The sequence below is a fragment of the Mastigoproctus giganteus genome, chromosome 10 (assembly GCF_048544385.1).
Source record: "Mastigoproctus giganteus isolate SK-2022 chromosome 10, ASM4854438v1, whole genome shotgun sequence".
Lineage (NCBI taxonomy): Eukaryota > Metazoa > Arthropoda > Arachnida > Uropygi > Thelyphonidae > Mastigoproctus > Mastigoproctus giganteus.
The window spans coordinates 46,553,449-46,573,844 of record NC_143584.1 but is presented as its reverse complement, the minus strand read 5'-3'; the positions used below and the strand labels follow the sequence as shown (position 1 = coordinate 46,573,844).

The 20,396-nt window shown below is 37.4% G+C and overlaps 1 protein-coding gene across 1 annotated transcript in view; it reads left to right on the top strand.

Annotated features, from left to right (window-relative positions):
- LOC150079015 (tetratricopeptide repeat protein 39B-like) overlaps positions 1–20,396 on the top strand; it is a 358,313-nt gene that overhangs the window by 319,389 nt on the left and 18,528 nt on the right. Inside the window, exons 17-18 of the mRNA XM_090382637.1 lie at positions 1,251–1,368; positions 15,768–15,884. Of these exons, the coding sequence (XP_090238763.1) occupies positions 1,251–1,368; positions 15,768–15,884 (235 nt within the window). The remainder of the gene's footprint in view (positions 1–1,250; positions 1,369–15,767; positions 15,885–20,396) is intronic.

Here is a 20,396-nt window from a genome sequence, read left to right as displayed (position 1 = left end):
CTTGGTAAAGGAAAGCCCTTTGTTTTCCTCACCAATCTTGTTGCTCTTCTCTGTACTCGTTCTAGCAACTCCTCATCCTTCACAAAATGAGGGCTGCAGATCTGTATGCAGTACTTGAGGTGTGGCCTGACCATTGCCTTATACTATAAGGCAATGGTCAGGCCACAATAAGGCTTATACAAAGGGATAATCACCTCCTTATCCCTGCTAGCAAAATTCCTGTATGTAATTGACAAGACCTTGCATGACCTGCTCTGACAGCCTGTCTTGATTAGAGTGAGACACCCTCATTTTGAAAGAAGATAATTGATGTAATTTTTTTCCCTTCCCAAGAGGAATTTACTTGTTTTGATAGATTTATTAGAACATTATTTTAACAGTAGAGCATTTGCAAGATAGTCAAAAGTCCCTCTTTGTGGTAGGGATGGTAACTCAAAGCATTGGATGTGACATGCCATCCTCTGCTGCAAGGTTCAGTGGCCGTACTCTTTTGCATTATCATTTGAGTTTTTCTTCCTTTATTTTGTATGACATGTTTAAAGTTATTGATTTTTATGCCACGAGCCTTGTCTCAGATGCAGCACATCAATTGGATGAAGCTTGAGACATAAGAACTTTAAAGCTAAACTTTGCAAGCAAAAAATGCTTGGACACAAAATATCTTTCTCCTTGCCTAGTTGTCACTCAACACTAACAAGATAACTTTTAGAAATCATTAAAATATCCATGAATTTATTATCAATACTTTTCACATTCTGAACAAATAATAAAAATGACACAGAAGAGGCCAACTTATTGCAATCAAAATTTTCTGATTACACTGGGGAAAAACAAATTTGAAATACCCCTCTACTCTGCTTACCTGTATGAATATATCACAAATCTTCAAGTAATAACAGATAAAATTAAAAATACATCAATCAGGTTGGGGTGCTGGAATGCATCCTCCCTTTTTATGTTATTTCTTATGAAAAGTTTTTGTCCATTTAACACACCTTCATCTTATGTAAAATTTTTCGAATGCACATCTATTTTGTTAGTTGGGGCTTGGTGTACTTCAAAATTAATGTATTAGTGTGCACTGTAAATAGTTTTCTCATTATATTACATGTGTATATGATTAGTAATAAATTTATTATTGGAGTTTTTTTAATTGGTGTAATGTTTGTTTGCTTTTTTGATAAATTTTCTAAATTTATTCCTTTATTTATTTATTACTGTTTATTATTATTCAATTCCTGTAATTACAGGGAATGAAGATGGTCCTTTAGATGATTATTGTCTTGCAATGTTACTTCGTGGTATGTGTTTTAAATGCTTAGGCCATCCTCTGCAGGCAGAAGGTTGTTTTAAAGAAATATTATCATTGTAAGTGCAATTTCATTTATTTATTTATTTGTACTACAGTAGAAATTTGTTAATACAAACTTTTTTTTTTTTTTAATGAAAACCCCAAGCATGAGAAGTATCAGAACCTATAGTACTTAGTATTGTGCATGGGTTTAAGGTTCAGAAAATGAAAGGAGATACTTGTTGACGATAGATTTTAATTTTTGTAGATTGTAATTTTCGGAAAATACATATGAGTGGAGGTTGTTCCAGAAAACGGGAGTTGAAGGAATAAGTGAGAAGAAGAAAAGTTGATTCTATGAGTTTGAAGTTGGACAGTAAAAGGTTGCTGACTGGTTGCAGCACTTGTTCGGGAGAGAGAGAGAGAGAGAGAGAGTTGGGAATTATAAAAGCAATTCAGAAGAACAGTGCCCATGCAAGTTTCTATAGAAAAGGCATGCAGCAGAAACAGAACATCTGAGATAGAGAATGGAGAAACTTTGTTAGAGATAAGTGATTAATTAACCTGACTGCCCTCGTTTGAATGGAATCTAGAAGCCTGAGCGAAGTTTTGGGAGCACCGCTCCAAATGTGGGAGAAATGTACCATAACACTAACAAGATAACTTTTAGAAATCATTAAAATATCCATGAATTTATTATCAATACTTTTCACATTCTGAACAAATAATAAAAATGACACAGAAGAGGCCAACTTATTGCAATCAAAATTTTCTGATTACACTGGAGAAAAACAAATTTGAAATACCCCTCTACTCTGCTTACCTGTATGAATATACAGGTAAGCAGAGTAGACGGATTTGAGATTTGTACAGAGTGAATAGCTGTTTGGAAGAAAAGTAATGCTGAGAGTGAAAAAGAAAACCCAGTTTTTTAGATGCAGAGGAAGCGATGCTTATGCTAAGAGAAATTAGAAGTCAGGGTAATCCCCAGTAGAGAGATATGTCTAGAAATCAGAATGTTATCAAAGATGAGCATAGGAGCAGAAGAATCCTTTTTGCAAGATGAAAGACATGGCTGAGTTGTAGAAGGATTGAAATCAACTAAGTTATTTTTGCTGCACTGCACTTAAAAGTTTTTTGTCCCCTCTTCGGTGGGGACAAAAAACTTTAAGTGCACTGTACTGGAACAGTGTTAAAAAAATACATGAAATAAATTCAAGGTACGAAACATGAGGATCTTGAAAGAAAGTTTTTTGAATAGTACCAAAAGCTCCAATTTTATGAGAAAAGTCTGATTATCTGGCTCAACAACTTGGAATTATTGACTTCGAATGCAGTAGTAGTAGTAGTAGCTAGCTCCAAAAATTATGGAAAAGAATAATTTATTTTCACGACACATGGTCAGTCTGGATCAGTTGACAAAGAAAGGCAACGGACTATTTGCATCCTCTATGGCCCTTATTGAAAAATATAAGCCAAACGATACTTTTAATCTTGATGAGACAGGTATATTGTATAGTTTTTTGACAAACAAAACACCTTGCTGTTTGAGGAGAGTATTGTAATGGTAGAAAATTAAGTAAAAAAAAGCAGCGGTATTCTGTTATGCTGTGAAGCAGGAGGCAGTACAAAACTGCACCCACTTCTGGTTTGGAAATTTTCAAAGCCAAGTTGTTTTGAGTTAATCAACTTCTGTGTGATTATGAGGACACTCGAAGTGTTTGGCTTGTGATTAAAATTTTAGTCTTGTTTGTTGAGAGTGGATAGAAGAATGGCTTCAGAAAAAAAGGAAACATTTTGATGATTCTAGATCATTGCACAACTAAAGTTGACATTTATACAGCTGTCATTTTTACTCTTCCATCGCCACCAGTTTTATGCAACCACTGGATCAAAGCATTGGGTATAATCTAAGAGTGCATAGAGCCGGCCTGATAAGATACAATATAGAAGGAAGGAACAATTTGAAGCCAGTGTGCAATGCTTTGAATGCTTCTTATTATTGCCTGAGACAGTATTGCATCAAGTGTAATAATTAGCTGCTTCACAGAGAGTGGAGGGAATATCATCAAAAAATATAGTCCAAAAAAATGAATGTGATAGCAATGTTGAGGAATCAGGATCTTTGATGGAGCTTATAGATTTTTTGGGGAATTTTTTGAGAAGTTTAAGGTGAATGATGAAGGTGCTACTACACAGAGTGCCAAAGAAAACACTGAAGTTCTTGTTACCAGTAGTGATGAAAGTGAAAAGATGCCTAAAATTTATTGAATATAATAGAGAATGTGTACAGTAATGTTAATAAAGAAACAACTATTACATTTGACATCTATACTGTTATCATCTATGTAAGAGTTAAGAATGCATATACGACAAACTTTGATTCTCTCTTTACGTTAGCATTAGTAAAGGCACATGATGCTAGAAAGCAAGCTTATAGAGCATCAGCCAAAAAAAAAAAAAAAAATTCTCATTTCGCCCATCCACTTGCTCCAAATACAGTAAACCCCTAGCTATTCGCGGGGGTACGTTCCTGAGAAATGCCACAAATACTGAGTTATGGCTCCCATAGTAAAGGGGTTCCGTTCCAAAGTATGAAATATATAAGAAAAACTAATCTAAAATTTTGTCTATGTATGTATTATATGTACCTTTATAATATGACTATGTACATAGATAGTACATAGTGAAATGCAAGCATATGGCGTTGAAATGAAAATAAGAAACAATTTAATATTATATGTAATATTTATTAGAAATTTCAAACAAATCTTTCAAACCGGCGCCTTTGTTAGCTAAAACACTTATCCCGCCAGTTCTATCACAAGTTTCGCTAAAGTGTTGATAAAGGAGTTTTGCCTTTTCACGAATGATGAGTGAACTTAAGGGAATTTTATTTTGAGTTCGGTCTTCTATCCATAGATTTAAAGCTTTTTCCATTTTTTCTAATTTAACATCATGAGTTAGAGAGCAAATTTTTGAAGCAATTAGTGCATTTTAACGGACACTACTGCGGATTTTTTCTTCCGATTTTTTGATTGATCGTACCGTCGACTCATTGATTTTATAATGTTTTGCCACTGAGGAGACACTTTCACCATTAGAAATTTTGTCTAATAACTCAATTTTATTCGCTAATGTCATCACCTTCTTTGATCTTTTCACATTTCCCTTGTTATTCTTAGCCATATTTTTGTACGGGTTAGAAAGAACTTGTCTACAATAAAGTCACTTTCTTCCGTTAACAAACTCGAAAAAGTCTGTTTTACACTGTAAAACTGTAGATTTATCACTTTTGTAAGCATATCAATTTATAAATTGATAAATTTATTCATTTTATAAGCATATGAATTAAAAGCAAACAACAAAACCTTCCATGACAGGCACATAACACATACTGAACAAGGATTAGCGAGAAACATCCACGCTCATGATTTTGTCACCCCTCTCCCCCCACCCACTGAGCGCTGTTTTGAGCGAGAAAGATAATTTTAGCCACGCCCATGTTTTTTTATGGTGGAAAATGTTCACAGTGCTTTAAAATTCACATTTTTTTAGGTTTCATTTTATATTAAATCAGCAACCGCGAATACAGATACCACGAATAGCGGGGGTTTACTGTATTTGTATAGTTCTGCCTTGAATATATTTAAGCTATCAACTTCTAAATGACAGATGGAAATGGAAGTTTGTTCCAGCAATCAACCACCCGCTGGCTAAAGGCAAACTTCCGCACATCTATCCTACAACCATCTTTCCTAAAGTTGAATTTATGCCCTCTCGGGCGATTATTCTGAGCAAAAGGGAAGAATCCCATCAGCATTGAGCATGCTCAAACCATTCAAGACTTTATACACCTCAGTCAGATCTCACAGGTGCCTAGTCTCCAGACACTGTAATTTGCAAAACTTAAGCCTTTCTTTGTAAGAGCAACCCTTTGTTCCATTCACTAATCTTGTTGCCCTTCTCTGTACTCATTCCGGCACTCTACATCCTTCTTAAAATAAAGCCTCCAGACTTGTATACAGTACTCAAGGCGTTGCCTCACCATTGCCTTATACAAGGGTATAATCATTGACAAGACACCATGAGCTACTCTTGCAGACTGTCTGCACTGCTCAGAAAACTTCATATCTGCCTGCACAATTACCCTCAGGTCCTTTTCATTCTCTACCATTGTCAGTGTAGTACCACACAATTGATACGTTACTCTGGAGTTACTGCTTCCCATATACAGTACTTTACATTTGTCAATGTTAAACTTCAGTTGCCACCTCTCAGCCCATCTGCTCAGCTTTTCTAGATCCTGTTGCAGCAGCGTACTGTCATTAGTGTCATTAACAACCCTGCCGACCATCGTTTTTGTCTGCAAACTTGGATATTAAGCTGATTTCCCATCATCAGTATCATTAATAAATACAGAAAACAACAATGGACCCAATAATGAACCCCTGGGGGACTCCACTAATAACATTAATCCACAAAGAGCAGTGTCCATTGATTACCGTTCTGTCTTCTCCAACTGAACCATCCCTTTATCCATAGCAGCAATTTGTCTCCAGTGCCTTACTGCTCCAATTTGTGCAGCAGTCTTCCATGTGTAACAGTGTCAAAAGCCTTTCTAAGATTCAAATATATGATATCAAAATTATTCTTTGCATCCAGTTCCTTTGTGGCCTTATAGTATCCAATCAAATTGGCAAGACAAGACTTCCTCTTAACAAACCCATGCTGTGTTCGAGCTATAAGTGAAGTCTTGTCTAGATCATCCTGCAATGCTTCTTTAACCAGTGCCTCCATTAATTTCCTTGGAACAGAAGTTAAACTAACAGGTCTGTAATTACATGTGTCGCCCTTTGAACCTCGTTTGTGAATTGGGGTCACATTTGCAAATCTCCAGTCCATGGGTTCCTCCCCTGAGTCCAAGGATGCTCTCATAATTATGACAAAGGGTTTGCTTACTTCCTTTGCTGCCTCCTTTAATATAACTGGATAGATCCCATCCACCCCAGGTGTAAACAATTTCTCCTCCACTTTGCTCTCAGTTATTACAAAATCATCTAGACTGCCAGAGTTTAATTTACCTCTGGCATTCCCCTTCCTGAATAACTCCTCATGTGTGAACGTAGATGCAGAATACTCATTCAGTTTATCAGCTTCTTGAGCATAATCACCAATATTCAATCCAGCTATGTTAAGTGGTCCAATCCGATTTTTCCTTTTCTTCTAGAGTTTACATAAGTAAAGAACCTTTTGCTATTTTTATTTACATCCTTTGCCAAAAATTTCTCGTAATTTGCATTTGCCTGCCTAACCTCCTTTGTGACTTGGTTACAGACCAACTTATATCTATCTAGGCTTCCGTGTCACTCGTTAATTTATGTATTATATGTATCCCATGCATTTTTCTTCGGCTGAGGCGCCTCCGTAGCCAGGTGGGAAGGAGCAGAAGTGCGTAGCACACGCTTCTTGATTAGACCGGGGTTCGAGCCTGTCACCACCAAATACGGAGGATGCGGAAAGGTCAGAGAATGACCACCGCATATCCTGGAGCAATATGGCCTTAGTTACTAATGCTCCTAAAAACCAAACAACAACAACAACATTTGGCATTTTTCTTCTCTGTCACACGGTTCATCTGACATCTATTTAGGCCTAAACCTTAAACAATATTTCTTAGCTGGTATGAAAAGCCTAGTAGTTTCCAAGATTAATTCTTTGAATTCTTCCCATTTTGAATTTGTTGTTGGTAACATCATCAGTTCCACTGCATAGAATTTAAATAACTGTCTAAGACCTCCATAGTCTCCTTTACAAAAGCAAAAACCCTTCCCTTTACCCCTGATGGTAGTTACCTCTTTGAGTAAATCCCACTTCAGCACACTGTGATCACTGGCACCTAGTGGTTCCTTTACCTGCAGATTCTTAATGCATGAAGAATTACTACTGATAATCAGATCAAGAGTATTACTCCCTCTCCTGAACATGCTGCTATAGAAAATAATCATCCAATAAATCCACAAAAGGTAGGTGTGAGTGTGTGAGTGAGTGAGTGAGTGTGTGAGACCAACCCACCCACAAATTCCAGTCAATGTCTGGGAAATTAAAATCCCCCATTGTAAGACACTGTGATTTACTGGCCCATACCTTTTCCCTGTACAGTTGTTTATTCTACTCATCAGAGTCATTAGGCCTATAACAGACTCCTACTCTCAATTTTGCTTTCCCAGTGCTTATATCACACCAAACTGGTGTGATATAAGCACCATGAATTGTCAAAATAATAGAGCAAGCTTATCTGCGAAAAGATCTAAACCTCCCAAGGACTTCCTAATTCATTTCACAAATATACGTGGTCTCAATTCTAATCTCAACGATGTCCATTTCCACTTGCAGTCTTCCAAACCCCATGTACTTTTTCTGACTGAATCTCAGTTATCAGTTGATTCAACTACTGCTCATCTCATACGTCCAAATTATTTGCTGTATGATTCCTTTCGCCTCAAAGGTGGTACTTGTGCATATGTCCGTTCTGATATTCCCTGTCAGAGACTTGGCAATTTGGAATCTCCTCTCTTTGATCTTCTCTGGCTTAAAATCTCTCTACCTCATTGTGTAAAATTCATCTGTTGTCTCTACCATTCTCCCAACTTCACTAATCACTTGGAGCTCTTTGACTTCCTCTCTTTGCAACTTGACTTTCTCCAGTCCAACTTTCCTAACAGTGAGGTAATTTTCCTTTTGGTGATTTTAACGTTCACAACTCCAGCTGGCTTCCGTTTTCTAATCACACCGACCCAGCAGGTCGAGATGCTGAGGCTTTTGCAATTACTAATGACCTAGCACAGATTGTTCATTTACCTACAAGAATACCAGACAATCCTAATCATACAGCCAATACGCTTGATCTTTTTCTCACAAACAACCCTTCTAAGTACAAGGTTGAAGTGAGAGGTCCTTTAGGCACTTCAGATCACAACTTGGTGATTGTCTCTTCTCCAATGGAACCTTTATCTCATGCCTATTCCCAACCTCGTATTGTTTGGCATTACAAGAATGCAAAATGGGATGACCTGCGAGACTTCTTTTCTTCTTTTCCTTGGTCTGACTACTGTTTCAAAACTTCTGATGTCAACGTTTGCTCAGATCGTGTCAGTGAAATTATTCTTGCAGGAATGGAATCCTTTATCCCACACTCCACTTTAAAATCTCGTCCTTTATCTAAACCTTGGTTTTCCAATAAATGTGCTAAGGCTGTCCAAGAGAAGAACATTGCATATCGTAATTGGCTTGTTTCTAATTCTTCAGTTTCATTTTCTGCCTACACCAAAGCTCGCAACAATTGTAAAGCAGTTATTAATCAGTCCAAACTAGAGTTTGAACAGGCTAAGAGTAGAAAACTTGCTTCTTGCCCTAATGGTAGCCGAGCATTCTGGTCTCTTGCCAAAGCTGTTGGCCGCAACTTTTGCCCATCTCTGCTCCCACCTCTTTCCAAACCAGATGGTTCTGTTGTCACTTCAGCCAAGGATAAAGCTGACCTGCTAGCATCCCATTTTTCTTCGAGCTCATGTATTAATGATCTTGGTAAAACACCTCCCACCATTCCTAACACGCTCCATTCAATGCCTCCTGTGGTCTTCCGTCAAAAGGATATCAGAAGGATTTTGATGAATCTTGATGCTAAGAAAGCTCCAGGTCCTGATGGTATTTCTCCACTTGTTCTCAAAACCTGTGCTCCTGAACTTACTCCTATTCTTTGCCGCTTTTTTCACTTTCTTATTCCAAAGGTGTTTTTTCTTCTGCTTGGAAATTTGCTCATATCCAGCCAGTTCCTAAAAAGGGTGACAAATCCCTCCCATCCAATTATCGTCCCATTTCAATTACTTCTACTCTTTCTAAAGTAATGGAGAAATCAATTAACCGCCAACTCTTAAACTACCTAGAAACCTTCCGTCTGATCAACGATCGTCAGTATGGATTCCGTCAGTGTCGATCCACTGGTGATATTCTGGCTTATGTTATCCATTTATGGACTAATTCAATGGAAAGGTTCGGTGAAACACAAGTAGTTGCTCTTGACATCTCAAAGGCTTTTGATCGTGTTTGGCATAAAGGTCTTCTAAACAAGCTTCCATCTTATGGTTTGCCAACTGTTTTTAGTAATTGGTTATCCAGTTTTCTCTCTGATCGCTCACTGAGGGTGATGGTAGATGGCTCTCTGTCTTCTAACTTCTCCACTAATGCCGGTGTCCCCCAAGGTTCAGTTCTTTCCCCCACTCTTTTCCTCTTGTATATCAATGACCTTCTTCCATTGACTGGAAATCCTATCCATAGTTTTGCCGATGATAGCACATTGCATTCAACTTTCCATTTTGAGAAACCTTGTCCAGCTCAATCAGCTTCAAGTTCTCGAAAATCTGCTGCCAATTCCTTAAATGCCGATCTTCAGGTAAATCTCCAGTGGGGCAAAGACAACTTAGTTGATATCAACCCTTCTAAAACTCAATCTTGTCTTATATCTCGCAAAAAGGATTCTTCTGCTCCTATGCTTATCTTTAGTGACACTCCGATTTCTAGGCAAAATGATATATCTCTTTTGGGGATTACCCTGACTTCTAATCTCTCTTGGCACAAGCACATTACAAATATTGCTTCCTCTGCATCTAAAAAACTTGGTTTTCTCTTTCGCTCTCGGCGTTACTTTTCTCCCAAACAGCTGCTCACTCTGTATAAATCGCAAATCCGCCCTGCCATGGAATATTGTTCCCACATCTGGGGTGGTGCCCCCAAAACCTCTCTCAGGCTTCTTGATTCCATTCAGAAGAGGGCAGTTAGGTTAATTAATGATTCATCTCTAACAGAGTCTCTCCACTCGCTTTCTCATAGACGCACTGTTTCTGCTGCATGCCTCTTCTACAGATACTTCCATGGGCACTGTTCTTCTGAATTGGCTTCTATAATTCCCGCTCTCTTTTTCAAAACAGTCCGAACACGTGCCGCCACCAGCCAACATCCATTTACTGTCCAACTTCAAACCCACAGAACCAACTTTTCATCTTCCTCATTTATTCATTCAACTGCCGTTTTCTGGAACAACCGTCCTTCATACGTGTTTCCTGAAAATTACAATCTACAGAAGTTCAAGTCCAATATCAACTTCTTTCGTCTTCTCAACCTCCAACCCAAGCACGGTACTAAGTACTATAGGTTATAATACCTCTCGTGTTTGGGGTTCTCATAAAAAAAAAAAAAACTGACTCGACACTGCATTGTCCAGTCATGTCTACTGGCTCTACTTCCTTGGGTTTTATGTATTTCTTAACTAACAGTATAATCCCTCCTGAGGGCCTCCGTAGCCAGGTGGGCAGGAGCAGCTGTGCATAGCACATGCTTCTTGACTACACCGGGGTTCGAGCCCATGACCACCAAATACAGAGGATGCGGAAAGGTCAGGGATTGACTACCGCATATCCCCAGAGCAATATGGCCTTAGTTGCTAATGCTCCTAAAAACCAAATAAACAAACAATAGTGTAGTTCGGTCCAAACAACTTAATAAGAAATGCCGAAACTGTGAACTACCTTAAGCTAGTAGTTTGCACGGTGTCCGACAGATGTCGAGTATCGCTGTGTTTCCCTCGGAATTTTAAAATATTCCATGGCACACAGTTTGGGAACTGCTGTTTTATGCAATAAAATTTAATTCCATAATTATTTTTATTATCTTTTACATTGTATACAGTTAAAAAGTTATTTAAGAAGTATTTTTAAAATTCTTTATGGACATTCCAGAAGGTCAAGGACCAATTATAATTTTTCCTATTGATTATTATATTCGATTAACGTGTTTCTGTTTTGCGCGATGCGCTCATGGGATGAATTAATCGCGTTAATCGAGGCCAGCCTGTATACATGCACCTGTTCCTATTCTTAGCAAGCCTAATACCGCCCATGTATTTACTTGTTCTGCAATGACTCCCAGCAGTCTCCGAAATCCCCTGGATCTTGTTTTCCAGGTCTGATAGGAGCAGTGCAAGAATCACTTTGACCTCTGCCAGCAACTACTGTTAAAGTATTAGTCTGTGTATCCCCCAAAGCTAGCAGCTTTCAGACCCACCTAACACTACCTCGATAGCATCAGCAAATATTCTTGCACCATTTCTATTTAAGTGTATCCCATCCCTGTAGAATCAGTGCCTCCTATTAACAAGCAGAGACCTGGCTGAGAAAAATTCTATCGCCTTGAGCCTTGCAAGGGTAATTTAATTCTTCTGTCTGATTTATATATATATATTTATACATGAAAGAATTAAATTAAATTAAATTAAATATACTGTATTTTTTATTTCAATTATGTTGTTTCTTTTCCTCTTAGTTTGTCTTAAAAATAAAGATAAAACAAAATATGCAGTATTCTTATTATTGTTAGGCAAAGCTTTTTTTTTTATTTTAACTGTTTTATCTTGTTTTATTTTTTTAACTGTTTTATTTTAATATTTCATTAATTTTGTTATTTTAGCGCAACCATGATACATTTGTATAATGTAGGTGTTAGGTGGGTACTTTAATACCTACATGATAAGCAAAGTGCATTATAGCCAAAAAAAATTTACCATTCCCCACTCATTTTTTTAAAACATAAATACATTTTACTGAATAAGTAAATACTTTATTTGCTCAAATTTATGAGTATACAGATTAAAAGATAAAGTATTAAAGCTTATATCATTCTCTTTATATTCTACTAATACACAACTTTTAAGGTGTGTTCAGTTGGACCAGCTGATGATGTTACCATGTTAAAATTCTAATTAGGAAGCACTTAGGAAAGTAATCATAGACACTACTAAGTTTTTGATACCAAATAAAAGATACTCTTTCAAGGTTTAGACCTGAAGGGTATCAGGTGAATTAATGGGACTAGTGGCAGACCAGAAAATGTCTGCCACTAGCATGGGATGATTACAAATTTTTGGGGACAGAGAAACCTACAGCAAGTACAATCTCATCTGCAATCAAATTGCTATGGGAGTTAGGAAAGCTAATGTAGATTATGAGAAGTCCTTAGCTAAGAATGCAGTAGAAAATGGGAAAGATTTCTTTGCTTACATAAGCACCAGAAGGAAAGGGCTGAACCACATTACTCCACTGGGTGTGGATGGCAGAACTATTAATTATCCTGTTTGTTTTGCTGAGAAACTGAATAAATATTTGTATCTAGATTCATGCATAAAGAAACTTTTAGGTTTGGGAATACCAGAAGTATGCCATGTTATAGCTGGGAGCTGAATCATTTTGTGATAACTGAGAAGAAAATAGAAGAAAAAATGTTGAAACTAAAAGTAAATAACGTAATATTAAATTCAATTTCTAAATTCTGCTGAATTTAGAAAAATTCAGCAGATGAGCTGAACATGCCAATTGAGGTTGTTTGTTGTTGTTTGTTTGTTATTTGGTTTTTAGGAACATTAGCAACTAAGGCCATATTGCTCCAGGGATATGCGGTGGCATTCCCTGAGCTTTCCGCATCCTCCGTATTTGGTGGTGACAGGCTCGAACCCTGGTCTAATCAAGAAGTGTGTGCTACGCACTGCTGCTCCTTCCCACCTGGCTATGGAGGTGCCTACCAATTGAGGTTTAGTATTGATAAATGCAAGGTACTGTATATGGGCATCAGTAATTTGGGTGGTGCTGCACTCAAGGTGGTGGAGAACAAAAGATACCTAGGGGTAGTTGTGTTCCAACATCACATTTTTGGAGCAGTTCAGTCAGGCTGTTAGGATAGCTTATGGGGTTCTATCAATGATATACAGAAACTTTTCTGGCAAAGACAAGGAGATGATTATTCCATTGTATAAAACAATCAGTACAGGTCTGGAAACTTCATTTTAAGAAAAATGTGGACTATTGGAATGGGTGCAGAGAAGCGGAACAAGATTAGTGAGGGACATAGTAGGATATTCCTACCATGAAAGACTTAATTTCTGCAATTTCTACAAAGAAAAACTGTAGGCACTTGGAAACCAAGTGCGTACAGTTTTTCTTTCATGTAAAATATATTTTTATTTTTGTTTCTATAGTTAGTTTTCTTTATAGAGTGATAATTGTCCTTGATTGATAATTTTATTGAACAAAACAATTACAGATCTATTTGTATACTGTTTTATGAAATAACATTAATGTTGTCAATATTATGGTGTCCTAAAAAAACAGGAAGGTAAAAATTTTATCACTTTGGCTTTTATAGATGGTGCCCTTCAATGTTCTGTTGTTCTCTCCCCCCCGCAGAGTGCTGGTTTTCATTCCTGAAAGTCTGGTGTCTCTGCTTCTTATCAAAACAAACATATCTTCTAATAGTAAACTACAGTTGATATGAAGAATGTCTAAAAAATATATAAATTCATACACCGACCATTGAATAAAATTTAATATGACTACAATCTTTACACAAAAATATTTACAATAAACTATTGCGGAATGCTAAAAACTGTAATAAAAGATCATTTACAATAAAATTTGCTAAAATATAAACCATTAAAAACGCTAAAAACCTGAAGCTTTCGGGAGCGTCAGCTCCCTTCTTCAACAGTGACATGACTTCCTGCAACATCTCCTTAAGTAGCAGGCTCACGGTACCCCCACACGTGGTATTTCTCCACGTGGTTCAATCGGCACATGGTCAGAACTGGAATTTCCGCTTCCAGTTCTGACCATGTGCCGATTGAACCACGTGGAGAAATACCACGTGTGGGGGTACCGTGAGCCTGCTACTTAAGGAGATGTTGCAGGAAGTCATGTCACTGTTGAAGAAGGGAGCTGACGCTCCCGAAAGCTTCAGGTTTTTAGCGTTTTTAATGGTTTATATTTTAGCAAATTTTATTGTAAATGATCTTTTATTACAGTTTTTAGCATTCCGTAATAGTTTATTGTAAATATTTTTGTGTAAAGATTGTAGTCATATTAAATTTTAAATTTTATTCAATGGTCAGTGTATGAATTTATATATTTTTTAGACATGAGTTTTCCCGACCTCAGAGGCCTCTTTCAGGATGATATGAAGAATATATTAAACTGCAGGCAACTTGAATGGAAAAATTGTAATATTCTTTTTTTTTTGGCTGATGCCCTATAAACTTGCTTTCTTGCATTATATTATTATTATTATTATGGTGCAAGAAAGCCCGAGGCTTATACTACACCAGCCAAAAAAAAAAAATTCCTCAGTTATGCTGAGAGAGAGAGAGAGAGAGAGAGAGAGTCAAAAGTAGAAAGGAATCACCAAAAAAGAGAAGAATGATTATATCCAGCTCAGGACCCTGGGTGTGCCAAGTCCGTCCTCACCAGATGTGAGCCCCTGGGGTTAATGCTAATGCTAAAAATATATCTGAGGAAGAATCCCATTAGCATTGAGCTTTCTCAAACCATTCGAGGCCTTATACACCTCAATTAGATCACCTTGCAGGTGCCTAGTCTCCAGAAGCTGCAATCTGCAGAACTTAAGCCTTTCTTGGTAACACCAACCCTTTGTTCCACTCACCAATATTGTTGCTCTTCTCTGTACTCATTCCAGCAGCTCTACATCTTTCCTAAAATGAGGCCTCCAGACCTGTATATAGTACTCAAGGTGTGGCCTGACCACTGCCTTATACAAGGGGACAATTACCTCCTTATCCCTGCTAGCAAAATTCCTGTATATCATTGACAAGATACCATGAGCTACTCTTGCAGCCTGTCTGCACTGCTCAGAAAACTTCATATTTGACTGCACAATTGCTCCCCATGTCCTTTTCATTCTCCACTACCCTGAGTGTAGCACCACTCAATTGATACATTACTCTGGAGTTACTACTACCCACATCCAGTACTTTACATTTGTCAGTGTTAAACTTCAGTTGTCACCTCTCACCTCATCTGCTCAACTTTTCCTGATCCTGTTGCAATAGCATACTGTTATTACTTGTTTATTTATTCCAAAACAATTATCCTTGACTTTGGTCCCACTAGCCACCCTAATAGCATCAGAAATACCAGTGCAGCAGATGATAGATAGTAACGACTTTATTGATAAAAATGGGGATGCCATTCAAACGATTTAAGTATTTCTTGGTTCTCATTGGGGTGAGAACCAAGAACTGTATTGTTGATTACAAATGTATTGTGGGTATTGAGGGATATATTCTCAAAGCTATAAACATTTTCATTTTAGTGAGAAAGTACCATAAACAAAGATCTCAAAATAGATGGTGAGATTGCTGAAAAGTTTTTGGCTGGGCTGAAAAAAAGAAAAAGCATGTAATACTGTCATAAGATGCCAATTAAATTAAAGCATATATGTGGATGACGTTACATAACATCATTCACATTTTCTAATTAAATGTTCCCTGTGTATTTATATGTGATCAAATGTTGAATTATTTTGTTTTAGCATTATTCCTATTTCATTGCATTATTAATATGTGTAAAATGTTTTTTAATAGTGAAAAGAGAATAAAAGAAGATATATATGTTGTGCCTTTTGCTATGGCAGAATTGGGCTTCATGATGATGGAACAAGGTTCTGCTACTGAAGCTAAGGAATTCTTAGAGCCTGCCAGGTCATAAATTCATTGCTCTTTCTTTTTTTTAATTTGTTCATTTCAGTAAATGTATTTTGATGGTATAAATAAGAAAAATATTTTTAGGGAAAAAAAAAATTTTTTTAAAGGTCAAAACAAATTTCTCTTCTCCATATGAGATCTACTAACAACTATAATTAATTGAGTCTGAATACCAGATTTTGATTATTTCTGCAATGTCTTTGGATGATTGAGATACCAGTGCTACATAGTATCTCAATATTGGAGAGCCAGATATTTGAATATAAACCTTTGTATACAAACTGATTATCTCCTGCTAATTTCATTCTAATGGATGAGAATGCCCCCCCCCTCCATAGAGTGCATCTGGTGGAGGACAGAGGATGGTTATGGTTTTAGAGTTGTTGTTATTTGGTTTTTAGGAGCATTAGCAACTAAGGCCATATTGCTCCGGGATATGCGGTGGTCATTCCCTGAATGACCTTTCCGCATCCTCCGTATTTGGTGGTGACGGGCTCGAACCCCGGTCTAATCAAGAAGCGTGTGCTACGCACTGCTGCTCCTTCCCACCTGGCTACAGAGGCGCCTATGGTTTTAGATGGGCAATCCTCTTCTTGAACTGTCTTCAGGGCTGGGCTGCCTGCTGTTTTTGATATTTATTAATATTATAATGATATATTTATATCTGCCTTTATATATATATTTTTTTTATATATTGCCATTTTATTTTTTGTTATTATTTTTAAGTTTTATTTATTTTTTTTTGTTTTTAATTTTTTAAATTTAATTATTTTTTATTTATTATTATTATTTATTTTTATTTTTTTTTGGCCAGTGCAGCAAATGTCTGTGGCTTCTTTGCACTATATAGCTAATACTGATGCTTAAAATGGAGTGGCCATCCACTGGAGATCTCCAGATCTGAATTCATTAAGTATGGGATGCTTCTTTGGGGGAAGCAAATTAAGTCATCAACTACCCACCAAAATCTTATATGAGTTGGACTTCTTCCCTAAGAAAAAAGTGGGCTTCAGTACCACCAGTCTGAACATTGTCACCAACAGCAGAGAGTGTTGTGTGCACTGCCTGGGTAATCATACTGTGGTCTTTCATTCAGCAATGGACAAACTGATTTTAGAATACACAATACATATAGGCAAATTACACTTTGGAATTTGCAAAATACACCCGGGCCATAGGTGGCCAAATGTGGGATTGCACATTCGACCACTTATGGCCTGGGTTTCCTTTCCCTCCCTCCTTCCACATTCCATGTAATCTGATATTCACAAATTCTGTCCAGTTTCTATCTGCATTTCATCTCTCTCTCTCTCTCTCTCTCTCTCTCTCTCTCTCTCTCTCTCTCTCTCTCTCTCACACACACAAACATCAATAGGAAAGGTATTAGAGCCTGTAGTATACATAGTACTATGTGTGGGTTGAAGGCTGATAAGACAGAAGATACTTGTTAACATTATACTTGAATTTCTGTAGCTAATAATTTTTAGAAGTACATGTGGCGGCAGTATGAGCCTTCACATGTATTATCATTTATATGGAAGTTGAAAGAATAAATGAGAAAGAAGAAAAGTTGGTTCTTGAGTTTTAAATTGGATATTGAATGGTTGTGGCATGTGTTCAGACTGGTTTGAAAGAGTAGGGGGAATTGGCCAATTCAGAAGAACATGTCCATGGAAGTATCTATAGAAAAGGCATGCAGCAAATGGAGTACGTCTATAATGATAGAGTGGAGAGACTGTAAGAGACGGGCCATTAATTAACCTGACAGCCTTCTTTTGAATTGATGCTTGAAGCCTAAGAGAGGTTTTGGCGGTATCACCCCAGATGTGGAAACAGTATTCTATTGTAGGAGTGAGTAGCCATTTAGAAGAAAAGCAATGCTGAGAGCAAAAAAAAAACAAACCCCAATTTTTTGGATGCAGATAAAGCAATATTTGTAATGGTTTATGCCAAGAGAGATTAGAAGTCAAGGTAATCCCTAATAGAGATATGTCAGTGTCGTTGAAGATAGGCATAGGATCAGTAGACCCATTTTTGCAAAATCTAAGTTAGGACTGAGTTTTAGAAGGTAACTTGAAAATAGCCAAGTTATTTTTGCTCCATTGTAGAATTACCTGGAGAGCAGCATTTAAGGAATTGGTGGTGATTATTCAAGAAGTTGAAGCTCTCTGTGTGTGGAAAGAGGGCAAGGTTTCTCAAAATGGAATGTGAAATGCAGTGTGCTATCATATATCATTAGCAAAACTTTGAATAGGAATTTCTGTCAGTGGAAGAAGATCATTAAGTTACAAAAGGAAAAGAGTGGGGAAAAAGAACAACCTTGGGGAATACCAGCATTAGTGGAGAAGTTAGAATATAGAGTCATCTACTGTCACCCACAGTGAAGCAGTCAATGAGAAAACTGGATACCCAATTTCAAAAATGGGCAAAAGTTCATAAGATGGAAACTCGTTTAGAAGTCTTTTATGCCAGAAATGAACAAAAGACTTAGAAGTGTCAAGAGCAAGTGTGTGAGTTACACGAAACCTCCCTCAAATTTGTCCATAGATGGGTAACAGCCAGTATATCATCAGTGGATTGACATTGATGGAATCCATATTGGCAATCATTCATCAGATGGAAAGTTTTGACAAAGTTTATGAGTTGGCAGTTGATGGATTTCTGTATTCTTTGGAATGAGTAGAGGTAAGTTCAATGGGCAGTAAGGTGCCTCCGTAGCCAGGTGGGAAGGAGTAGCAGTGCGTAGCACACGCTTCTTGATGAGACCGGTGTTCGAACCCATCACCACCAAATACAGAGGGTGCGGAAAGGTCAGGGAATGACCACTGCATATCTCCGGAGCAATATGGCCTTAGTTGCTAATGCTCCTAAAAAAAACCCAAATAACAATAACAATGGCAATGGGCAGTAATTCGATGGAAGGAATTTGTCACCCTTTTTAGGAAGTGGCTGCATATGAAAAAATTTCCAAGCAGAATCAAAAACACCAATGGGATAAGAAAGTACAAAAGACAACACAGAATAGGAGCATAGGTTTTGAAATCAAGTGGAGGAATTCCATCAGCTGGAGCTTTTCAAGATCTTTCAAAATTCTTATGACATTCTTTTGATGGAAGACCACAAGAGGCATTAAGTGAAGGGAATGGTAGGAGGTGCTTTGCCAAGATTGTCAATACAAGAGTTAGAAGAAAAGTAGGATGCTAGTAAGTTGGTTTTATCTTCAGCTGAGGAGGTAGTAAAACCATCAGGTTTTAAAAGAGGTGGGAGTATAGATGATCAAAAGTTCTGGCCATTAGTTTTGGAAATAGGCCAGTTTTCTACTGTTATTCTGTTCAAAATCTGGCGTGGACTAATTAATAATTGCTTTATGATTGTTGCAGTCTTGTAGGCAGAAAATTAATCTGGACTTTTGGATGCAAGCCAATTATAATATGCAACATTCTTATCTTAAACAGCCTTAGTACCTTTGTTGGAAAACCAAGGTTTAGATAAAAGGCGCAATTTTAAGATGGAGTGTGCAATAAAGAATTTCATCCCTTGAAGAATAATTTCACTGGCACGATCCGAACAAACACTGACATCAGAAGATTTAAAACAGTAATCCAACCAAGGAAAAGAAGAAATCTCATAGGTCGCTCTATTTTGCATCCTTTTAGCGACAAGCAACATGAGGCTGAGAATGGCCATGGAAGATGGGCTCTATTGGAGAAGAAACCATCACCAAGTTCTGATCTGAGGTGTTTAGAGGACCTCAGTAATGTACTTTGAAGAGTTGTTTGTAAGAAAAAGATCAAGGAAGTCAGGTGTTTGGTTAGGGTTGTCTGGTATTGTGTTTAGGCAAATGAACAATCTGTGCAAGTTCATTAGTAAATGCAAAAGCTTCAGCATCTCAGCCAGCTGGAGTTATGACAATTAAAATAGCCAAGGAAAATTACCTCACTGTTAGGAAATTTGGACTGGAGAAAGTTAAGTTTCAAAGAAGGAAAAGTGAAACAGTTTCAATGATTAGTGGAATTGGCAGATTGATAGCAGCAACAAATGAATTTTACAGAAAGAAGAAGATTTTGAGCCAGAGAAGATCAAAGAGAAGATTCCAAATTATTAAGTCTCTTACGGGGAATGCCAGTTTGGATGTGAAATGAGTGAGAAAGTGTTTGAGAGGTTTAGATCTTTTTGCAAATAAGTTTGTGTTATTAGGTTGACTATTTGTGATGTCAGTGAACAGTAATATAGTGAAAGTGGGGGAGGGAACATGTTATATGAAGTAATGAAAATTTTGGATATGGCAATACACACTGCAGAAATATACCCCGCTCTTTGATAATGCCCTCCATATACACACTACTTGGACTCCCTCCAGTCATTATCTGGCAGAGTAGAAGCAGAGGGATTATACACTTTCTTTACCTTCATCGTTTGGTCTAGTGGCCAGCTTGCAAATGCTGTTTTAGAGCTGTATTCTCGAAATGTAAGGAAAATTGGATATCACCATGATGGCCATCACACCCT